At 47.2% G+C, this 11,206-nt stretch overlaps 1 protein-coding gene across 3 annotated transcripts in view; it reads left to right on the forward strand.

Moving 5' to 3' along the window:
• LOC147000554 (uncharacterized) overlaps positions 1-10,851 on the forward strand; it is a 129,237-nt gene extending 118,386 nt beyond the window's left edge. For all 3 annotated transcript variants that reach the window (XR_015045981.1, XM_085833223.1, XM_085833224.1), the window contains one exon: positions 10,577-10,851. Coding sequence is in view for 2 of the 3 variants with exons in the window: in XM_085833223.1 (XP_085689349.1) it covers positions 10,577-10,776 (200 nt within the window). In the remaining variant the exon portion in view is untranslated. The remainder of the gene's footprint in view (positions 1-10,576) is intronic.
• The last annotated feature ends 355 nt before the right edge of the window (positions 10,852-11,206 follow it).

The raw sequence follows: 11,206 nt of genomic DNA on the forward strand, positions 1-11,206 counted from the left end.
CCCTCAATAAGGCCTCGTCTCCTAATCCTTCTCAAGTAGTGTCACTCTCTGATGACCACGTTTTCAAATCTAAGAGCCTATGGAGGCCGTTCTTATTCACCACCACACTATGTTATATCTTTAATACAATAGAGGCAAGCACCACCTTAATATAAACACACAAGCCCAGAGTTAATACATATCTCTCTACATGTCTCTCACACACATACATATACATACATCTACACATACACATACACACACAGGCATGTATGTGCACACATACACAAATACGTACACACATATACAACGCATAATGCACAAATACATATATACTCATACACACATACTTATACATACACATACAAACACACACACGTACATACATATACATACATGTACATATACATATACACATGTACACATGTATACACACACATACACACACACACACACACACACACAAGCTGTAATTTTTAGCTGGTTCTGACTTTCAGTATGTAGTTGCTGGGGAAGGGCCTCAGAGGGTCACCAAACTAATGGCTGATATGGCTGGGTTTTTTTCCCTTGTATTTTAATGATTCATGATATTTTATGCAAGTGGATACAATTCTGAAATCTGTGGTTTTCAGAGACAGGCGGGAGAGCTGCACCACTGTTTGGGCAAAGATGTACACTTGTATCTCTGCTGCCTTTCTAGAGCCTGGCTCAGAGCTTCCCTGACTAGGGAATGGTGCTGCCTGGCCCACTGGTGTCTTTCCTGGGCCAAAGTCTTACATGAGAAAGTGGCTGGCAGCTATACCTCAGGCACCAAGATGTTCACCATTCGTTATGACAAGGGAGCTGAGATAAAGGCCACCTTGAAGTCTGGGAAACTCAGCTGTTACCATGGCACCCAGTGGCTAGGTGGCATTTCTCTTGTTATGATGGTGTGACAGCATGCTCTCCTTCAGAGAATTCATTTCTATGCCTTGGAGCTAAGCCCTCTCCTTAGCTGCCTGCCACAAGTTTCATAAAGAGGGGCAACCCTGAGCAGCTTTATGAAGGAAAAACAGGAGGAGACACAGAGAGAAACGTGGGTGGTGAGTGGGCCCGGGCTCTGGGCATGACCCAGAGGTGTCATACACCTTGTCTCTGTGTGTGTGCACGTATTCACCCTTCCTAAGAGATGATAACTGTTCTGATGTGACACCCGTCCAAAAGCTTCATTGGGGAGTGGCAGAGGGAGGTAAAGTGTCTGCCACACAAACATGAGGGCCCAAGTTCGAGCCCTATTCCATGAAGTTGGGAGTGCACGTGTATGCTTGTAACCCAGGAGTGGAGGACAGATACTGCTAGCTGCTCTAGCTGAGTCACTGAGCCCTCCAGGTCCCAGTGAGAGACCCTGAAGAGCAAAGTGAACAGAACCTGGAAAGCAAAACCCAAGGTCGATGGCTGGCTCCCATATGCTTTCCTTCTTCTCAAGAATACGTTCTCTTCATACACACATTGGAGTACACACACACAGACACACACACACACAGGTGCCCATGGACACACACACTTGCACATGCACACACACACTCACACAGGTGCCCATGGACACACACACTCGCACATGTACACACACACTCACACAGGTGCCCATGGACACACACACTCGCACATGCACACACACACTCACACAGGTGCCCATGGACACACACTCATACATGCACACACACACTTACACAGGTGCCCATGGACACACACACTCGCACACACACACACACACAGGTGCCCATGGACACACACACTCGCACATGCACACACACACTGGGCTTGCTCAAGATTCAGATGAGAGCCATTAGACAACACTGTGTCTCTCACTAGAGCATAGCATGGAGATCTAATCACTCCCATTTTGATACCTGGTATGGAACAGCTGGGGTGCACAGCTTGCTAACCTGGAGAGAGGAACCGACTTCAGGCACGATCATCCATATTTGGAATATTACAGCGTTTTGAAGGGTTCACTTTCAAGTAAAGTCTACCCTCTTTCTGGTTAATATGGCTGTGTCTGGTGGACAGTGGTGGAAGGGATGCCCTCCTGAGTGTCTTCATTTCAATTTGAGGTAAAACATTTATCACTCAGGGCAAGACGGGGCCCTTTCTGAACTGTCCACAGACCCGGTCCTCACTCTGCATTAAAAGCAGCTGTGGATCAGAGACTCCAGCTTGTCTCTGTTCACATGGGAACCAATGAGCTGAACCACTTGACATACAGCTGGCTATGACGTTGTGTGCAGAAGGTGGTGGTCGTGGGTGACTCACGCATGTTAGATACGAAGTAGCTCCCCTCTAAGAGCTAAAATGAGATGCCGCCTCTCAGAATCTGAATTCTATGTCGCTGGAGCGCTCTGTTAGCTTCTCAGGATCAGGCACTTACCTTCACCACAAACAGTCTTTTAAAAAAGACTTAGGAACTGGAGAGATGATTCAGTGGTTAAGAGCACCGTCTGTTCTTCCAAAGAACCAGGGTTTGATTCCCAGCACCCACATGGCTGCTCACAACTGTCTGTAACTCCAATTCCAAGGGATCTGACACCCTCATACCAATGCGTTTAAAATATTTTTTTAAAGCAGAAAAAAGAATTACTTTAAAAAAAATTATGTGTATATGTGTTGGGGATGGGAGAAGGTGGGGAAGATGGCGCTATGTGCACATGACTGCAGGTGCCTGCAGAAGCCAGAAGGGGTCACATTTCCTAAAATTGCACAGTTAAGACTTAAACAAATGGTTGTGAACCCCTCAGTGTGAGTCCTAGGAACCAAACGTGGGTCTTCTGCAAGAGAAACAGTACTCTTTAGCCCCTGAACCATCTCTCTAGTCCTGATATACCCTCCTTAAAGCCATGGTATCTTTAGGTAAGTCCAGTGGGGGCCCAAGTGGAGGTTGAGGGCTACCTTGGGCACCCCCACATCAGCATACTGTCTGGAATCCATATCAAATTTGCTGTGCAGGTCTTCTTGGTTCCCTGGTTTGGTTCCCCACCAGTCAGTGTCATCTTTATGCAAACACAGAGGTTCTTTCTTGTCCATGTGTGGAAGACAGCACATATCTTGTACTGTCCGGGTTTATTTTTGTTTCCCCTGAAATCTGTAAGATGCTAAGGACTAAGATTATGGATTAGCTATTTTCTGTTTTTCCACGGCCAACCAAGATGAACCCACAAGGCAAGAACTAGCCAATGGCAAATGGGTAACAGGGGGCAGGGGTATACAGTAATTGCTTAGGAAATGCCAAATGAGTACCTAGAAATGGTTGGGAGGAAATGCTTAAGCAACGTTAAGTGAGCCTCGGAGAGCACTCTGGCTCTGCTTTGGACCCCTGTCATGATCAGCCTAAGCACCCGGTGGTTTTGGAGCTGCCTTTAAGAAGAATTGTCACCCAAGAGGTGTCTAGCTCCAGGCAGGTGGGCGTGACTTCACATGCCTTTGTGAGCATATATGTGTGTGCATGGTGCCTGTGTGGTGACCCAGAAGCGATCATTTGGTGACAGGGGAAGGAGGCTCTCTACCAACTGACAGGAATTATGATTATAAACTACCTTTTCAAGTTCCAGCTTCACACTGTTTGACTTCATAAATGGTTCTGCGTTTCCGGTGCTGAGTATGCAGTTGGGGTGTTGCCGTATTGCGGGGACACTGGGGAAGAATAGCTAATGCAGATGATTGCCTGTGATGCTCTCTGGAAGTGCCTGGCTGATTAAATGCCGAAGGAAGACTGCATAATCGTTGGAATTTCAATTAAACACTCGTTTCATATCATCAGAGGAAGAAGCAATTTAATTTGTACTTCTTCTGGCCGCAGCTCCACAGCCCTGCCAGAAACTTGCAGATTGTGTCTCTGCGCTGTGCAGCTAACCTGCATCTCCAGGCCTAGACTCACATCTGTACCAACCTCAGTCCACCCAGAGCAGCAGAGTGAAGCTCACAGCCGCCATTCTTTTCAGGGATCCCCGGGAATCTCTCCTTCAGGCCACTCACATTAATTACCACAGAAAACCCCGTTTGCCCAGAGGCAAAGAGTTGTGTGCAGACAGAGCCCACTGGGGTTTTGGGTACAGAGTCAAACGCTCAGAGAGTCAGTCACTGTGCAAGTTTAATGAGAAACAGCCCCTGTGAGGGAGCTCTGAGTGACCAGGACCAGAACAGCAGCAGCAGACTTCAGATCAAGAGAGAGTCTGAACTACAGCTCCACAGGGAGCTGCCCCGCCTTCTCCTTTTCTATTTCCTCTCACACCATCTCCTTCTCTTTCACCTTGCTTCCTCCTTCTCTACCTCGATCTTTTCTTTTCTCCTCATCCTGGTCGTCCTCTTCCACCTGCCCTGTCAGTATCTCTTCTGAAGGGCCACTCTGTCCACTTCCTCCTCAGTGCACCTCCTCAGTGTCTGTCACTGGCTTTTGTTTCGAAACCTGTTTGGACTGGGCTCTGCTCTCTGCTCCCCAGGGGCAGAGGTTTCTCCAGTTACTTCCTGGTTCCACAGTGGGGCAACATGGCAAACGGTGGCTTTTAGCGACTGTTGGTACTGAAGCCTTCTCTGTACGGCTTTCTTGCCTGGAGCAGAGCATCTGTGGCCCTTGGTTTGGGGATGGCCTATTGCCCACTTCCTCCCTCAGTGGTCTTGTCCTCAGAGAGCCCAGACACATTCGCACAAGTCCCTGGAACAGGCCACCACTGCTGCTTCCATATCAAATGGAGGAATGGGCAGGGTGATAGCCAAGTGTACAGGTTTGGTTCCATCAGTATCACCTCATGATGTCATCTTTCTCCTCATAGTTCAGGGCATTCCTCATGTATTCATGGTCACAACGAGGAAGTACTTGAACCTCCATCAGTGCTGGTCAAATTAAACTATAGTGCCCCCAGCTATAGTTTGAATGCTGCTCAATGGCAATGATGAGAGGTTGTCCTGGTTTCTTACTGCTGTAATAAACACCACAACCAAAAGGAACTTGGGGAGTGGAGTGGTTTGAACAGGTTTGGCCCCCATAGACTCATGTGTTTAAATGCTTGGCCCACAGGGACTGATTCTATTAAGAGGAGTGTCCTTGTTGAAATAGGTATGGCCTTGTTGGAGGAAGTATATCATCACTATGGGCGAGAGCTTTGCCTGGCTGCCTTTGGAACAACATATAGATTTGTCAGCTCCTCCTGTGCCATGCCTGCCTGGATGCTGCCATTCTTCCTGCCATAATGATAATGGACTGAACCCCAGAACCTGTAAGCCAGCCTCAGTTAAATGTTGTCTTTTAGAAGAGTTGCCTTGGTCATGGTACCTCTTCACAGCAATGGAAATCCTAACTAAGACAGGGAGGAAGGGGTCATACTTATCTTACACTTCACAGTCCATCCTCAGGGGAAGCTACCGTAAGAACTCAAGTGGGCCAAGGAACCTGGAATAAGAAACTGAGAGAGACCAAGGAGGGGCCCTGTTTACTGGCTTACCCAGCCTGCTTTCATAGCTAATGCAGGACCACCTGCCCAGAAGTCACACCACCCATGGTGGCCTGGGCTCTCCAGTGTCAGCTATTAATGAAGAAAATACCCATACAGACTTGCCTTGCCTACCAGCCAATCTTATGAAGATATTTTCCTAACTGAGAGTCCCTCTTCACAGATGACCCTAGCTTGTGTCATCAAGTTGATGAAGACTATAGCAGCATCCACAACTGTTCCTAGTTCCAGTTTTTATTATCATGTTGTTATTGCTTTTACTGTGATATGGTTGCCACTTTAGCACGTGTACCTGTTGAGACAGAGGCAATGGTGAACAGTCGTCTGAGCAAGGCAGAGGCAGCCTCGTTCATCCAGTGTGTGCCTCTGTCCATCATTTAGGGTGCTGTGCTAGGCAACTAGCCACCCTTCTATGTCTGTAGAAAAGATGGCCTCTGTGATGTTCTCACAGGGTAAGACCATCCTGTGGTGTGTTTCTGTGTGTCCCTGTTGTTCGGCCATGTTGGGCTGTTTCCCTTTGTTCCTAGGGCATTGCTCTTTTGCTGCCCCAGGTGCAGACTCTGCTGTGAGTTGACCCTAGGGAGAGACAAGTGGGAGTCTGGAGTGCATTGCCGTGTGAAAATGGATCCACTTTAGAATGACAGGTATCTGGCAGCCTTTGTGTGAGCCTGCTTCAGTCACTTCCTTCACTGGTATTCGGAAAGACAGCAAGCCCAGCTGTTCCTTGGGGCCACGTCGTGTGGCTGACTATGCTGTGAGGTGGCAGGGTTTCTTCTGACTTCCTCCTTTGCGGCTGTGTTCTTCTCGTTGTCCTTGTTCCAAGACAGACCAAGAGCTGTGGCTTTGCTCGTCTCGGTGCCTGTTTTAATGTCAAGCTGGGAAAATAGGTTTTATTTCTGAAGTTTTAACTCAATAGTAGCTTCTGTTGTTTTAAGAATCTGATGTCTCATGAGTTAATTTCTCCTACCTATCTCTCTCCCTTTCCCTCCCTCCCTCCCTGCCTCCCCTTTTCCCTTCCCCCTCTCCTCTCTCTCTTTCTCTGAGAAAAAAATCTAGAGTGTCATTTTTGACATTGACTTTGAAATGATAATGTGTGTGTTGCTCTGCAGGCTAAGCTTTCAGAGTGATCCCAAGAACCCCTGGAGGCTAATGTGAACATATCGGCTTGCACAAGAGGAAGACTCCTTTAATTTTAACTAGAACATTCTTTTTTCCTTCTTTTGCTTTTTCATACTGTAAGCATTTTTTTTTAAACTAGTACCACCAAAGAGTGGCTTGCAAAGGACAGATGTGTTAACAATAGCAATCGCAGCAGCACTAGCTTCTGGCACGGGAGTCGAGCCATTCAGAGCTTCCTTTGTCCCAGGAATTCTATGATCTGTAGGTTGTAGTCTAAGAAACACAAGGGTAGCAGACTCAAGGCCTACTTCCTAGTGCCTGAAACAAACATCTACCCCTCCCTGTTTGTCCCAAAGCTCCTCCCTACACACACACACACACACACACACACACACACACACGCACACGCACACGCACACGCACACCAAGCTTCCTCCTTCTTATCTTAGTGCCTTAGTGAACGTGGAGCTAAAGGCCTGCCTGCCTTCATGGGTGACAATGGCTCCCGTGAGCTGTCAATATGGTCTTGGAGAAAGTTGATAAGAGAACTGCCCAACTCTAGGCCAGGGCTGCCTTAGCTAGTTATATTTGAAAATGTTCTTCATAGCAGAGGGCAGCCTGTGCCCTCACTCACCCAGTGCATTGTGCTAGCTCCTTACTCTGATGCCACTATCCTGGAGGTAGCACCCTGCCCCCCCCCCCCTCCAGGAACTGATACTCAAGTGAACCAGGAGGTTCAAGTACACTATGGTCCAGAAGAAAGATGAGTGATGGTCCCCTGTGTTAGCATTAATCTGGCCTCTTTCTTTTTAAAACACACACACACACACACACACACACACACATACACAGAGGATGTCTCTAGTTCTTGTGATCAGGACTTCATTTGGAGTAGGTTTTATCTTGTCAAGAGAAGGCCTGCTTTTGTATTGTTTTTTCAAAGAAGAGTTAAGTAGGGAATGGAGACTCTGCCGTAGGGCATGAGATGGCAGAGTCAGAGGCTGCCTTATGCAAGCCAAGGAGAAGCAGAGACGACCAGAAGACGCTGGGACTCCAGAGAATCTTGTGAAGATCCTCTCCATCCCTTCCCAGGGCAAGGCTCTGTGGGCAAGGCTCTGTGGACATTGCCATTTCCCACATCCAGTAAGCAGACATGTTCTAGTCCCAGTTTGAGGCCTGTTGTGGCAGCTCTCAGACTCATCTTCTTAAACCTTTTCTACTCTCAAGTCCTTTTTGCCCAAAAATTTTATCTGATGTCAGGTATTCAGGAATATAAAATAGGGATCACTGGGCAGTGGTGGCACACACCTTTAATCCCAGCACTTGAGAGGCAGAGGCAGGAGGATTTCTGAGTTCAAGGCCAGCCTGGTCTGCAGAGTGAGTTCCAGGACAGCCAGGACTACAGAGAAACCCTGTCTCAAAAAACAAGCAAGCAAACAAACAAAGGAACAAACAAAAAAGGGATCGAAGTCAAACATTTACTGATTATAAATCATAATCGTTAGGATTAGGCAGCAAAAGGTCCCTTGGTGGGTCTGGACATACATAGATCATGCCACGAAACAGGTCTAATGGAGAGGATTACTGGGGGAGGGGGAGAGGGAAGGGGGAGAGGAGCAAAGGGCCCTCAGAGTGAGGACATGAGAGTTATAGAGACAGACAGACAGGCAGGCAGAGAGACAGGGAAACAGGAAAGAAAGAAAGAGGGCTGTGATGTCAAGAGAGACCTTGTAAAGGGTGCCCGTGTCACCCAGGAACATACACAACTCTTGGGACATGGGAAATGTGCTGGGCCTGGCAGTGGGAGGCAATGATGTAAGCAGCTGAGTCACTGAAAGGCAGGCTGGGAGAGCGCCTGATTTACGACGCTAATGAAACCTATTTTGAGACAATTGTTTGTAATATTTATAATTTTACCATTTATCAAACACAATAGAAAGCTTGTGTACTAGTGAGACAGATGTGCTTGGTTAGTCTAACACAGGGAATTACGTCTTGGCTGAATGTTTGATATTGCAGGGCACATAACATTTTCATTTCTCAGAGTTGGTCGATGTTTTGGCTTTATGAGAGTCAACGCTGAGCTGCCTCTTTGCGTAAATCAGCAGAACCGACTGACAGTTCGTTTGGAATCATTTCAGAAACTGTTGGAAATTGTCCTAATCTTAAGATAAAACTGTTTGCGTAGTTTGCTTGTTTGTTTGTTTTTAATAAACTGTTAGTCAAGAACTCAAATGGCAACTTTTTAAAAAAAAAGCTATATACTCTGCTGTGTGTGGTGATAAATATACCCTTAATCCTAACACTCAGGAAGCAGAGATGGGTGGGTTTCTGTGAGTTCCAGGTCAGCCTGGTTTGCATAGTGAGTTCCAGGACAGCAGGGGTTACTTAGTGAGACTCACTCTGTCTTACAAAATCAAAAGAAAACCCCCAAACATTCCAGCACAATCCAATCCAAAGATGTACTCATTTGAATGTACAGTAAATTCGAGTCATAATACATGCTGGGGTCATGCCTGAGCAGAGGAGTTTCATTGAACGTTCACTAGTATGATGTATGTCCTGGCCGCATGCAGATACAAAGATCATGTGTCATGATCTTTGTTTGGATCATGGTTTGGAACCAAGGCTGCAGAAGTCTATTGAAGGAACAAGGGTGAGCATTGCCACAAACCCCTCTGACCCACTGTGCTTTTCATTTTGAGTTGACTTTTGTTTGTTTGTTTGCTGCATGTTCAGAAAGCGTTACACTTCGCTGAAATTCAGTGATCGGCCATGTGGTGGTTTAACTCAGAATGTCAGGGGGCTCATACATTTGAATACTGGGTTCTCAGTTGATGGTCTGTTGGGAAGGATTAAGAGGTGTGGCCTTGAGGATGCAGAGGTGGCTCAGTGGTTAAGAGCACTAATTGCTCTTCCAGAGGTCCTGAGTTCAATTCCTAGCAACTACATGGTGGCTCACAACCATCTGTAATGAGATCTGATGCCCTCTTCTGGTGTATCTGAAGACAGCTATATTGTACAATAAATAAATAACTCTTTGAAAAAAAAAGAGGTGTGGCCTTCTTGAAGGAGTGTCCCTGGGGTAGGCTTTGACATTTCAAAAGCCAACACCAGGCCAGAGCTAGATCTCTCTCTCTCTCTCTCTCTCTCTCTCTCTCTCTCTCTCTCTCTCTCTCTCTCTCTCTCTCTCTCCCTCTCTCTCTTTCTGGAGCAGAGCGAGCATTCTTAGCCCCATGTCTACCCACCCGCCACCATCTTTCCTACTGTGATAATAGACTAACCCTCTACAATCGCAAGCAAGACCCCAGTTAAATGCTTTCTTTTAGAAGAGTTGCCTTGACCAGGGTGTTCCCTCACAACAGTAACTAAGACATCCTACATTCAGTCAAATGTCTTCATATGGGGGAATCACAAATTGTACTTTAAGATGCTGTGTTCCCAGGACACCAGGCCTCTAACAGAGCACATTAGATGCTACACTGGAAAAAGATCCTCATAGACACGGGGCTCCACCCTCCGCCCCACCCTCAGCTTTGTATTACATCCACCACTAGAGAGCAAGAAGACAGAACAGAGTGCTCCCCAGCACGGGCTGAGTGGCTTTAGCGTAAAGCCCCTCCGTGCTGGGGGTGCAGACTACCACTCCTCCACCTGACTCAGGGATGCAACTAGGTTCATCTGAATACTCTTGGACAGAGCCTTCTTCCGAGCTGTGTGTGTTCCTCGCCTCACAGGGAAGTGTCGCTGTCCCTGTGTACTTCCATGACGTTTCCCGGTCTTGTGACTTTGACAGCAACAGGAGTGGTTTTAATCCCCATCCCCACAGCTTTTTGCATCTTACACCTGTTGAGGATTCCGCTGTCCTTGCCAGAGGCAGGGCTGTTTCTAGCTCCCCCTGGTAGAATCCAAATGCACGCTACCCTTTTGACTCTTAGTTTTACCCATGAACACACATGTGCAGGTCTTCACCCCACTGTCCTGTTTTTCCTCTGCAGGACACTGCTGGAGGCAGAGGCCTCTCCGGGTTCCCAGTGGAAGATGGGCTGTCGTGGAAGCGCACCCCCATCTCTGCTCACCCTGGCTGTGCTCCCTGAAGGTACCTGGGGATGAAGCAGAGTTCTGCTGTACCTGCAGACCCGGGGAATCCAGTCCCCTGCTTCTGGTTCCAGGGACAGACATTCTGCTAGCTGGGTGACTTTGTTCAATCGGTCCCTCGGCTCACCGAGTTTCTGTTGGCTTCTCTCCCTCTTGTCCTGTAACTAAACACCAATAGCACAAAACACTTACCTTTTCGGCTCTTTTTTTTTTTTTTTTCATCTAAAGTGTACTGACATGCATTCTAAATGTGGGAATTTAAAAAGAAAAAAAAATGCTTTGGCCCTGTCACCCCGAGGAAGTGTCTCCAGATCTGACTAGCTCATTTCCAGATAAACTTGTAGATACTTTTGTTAAGTGCTTACTGTATGCCAACACCAAAAATGCCTACTGTGTGTCAACACTGTAAGTGCCTACTGCGTGCCAACATTGTACTCAACACCAGGCTTGTATTTTCATTACGTTTATCATAGTCCCACCAGGTTTTCGTTATCATCACTGAACAGCTGAAAAGGCTGGCTTAGGACAGT

The sequence above is a fragment of the Mus caroli genome, unplaced genomic scaffold (genome assembly GCF_978045245.1).
Source record: "Mus caroli unplaced genomic scaffold, Mus_caroli_1 scaffold_18, whole genome shotgun sequence".
Lineage (NCBI taxonomy): Eukaryota > Metazoa > Chordata > Mammalia > Rodentia > Muridae > Mus > Mus caroli.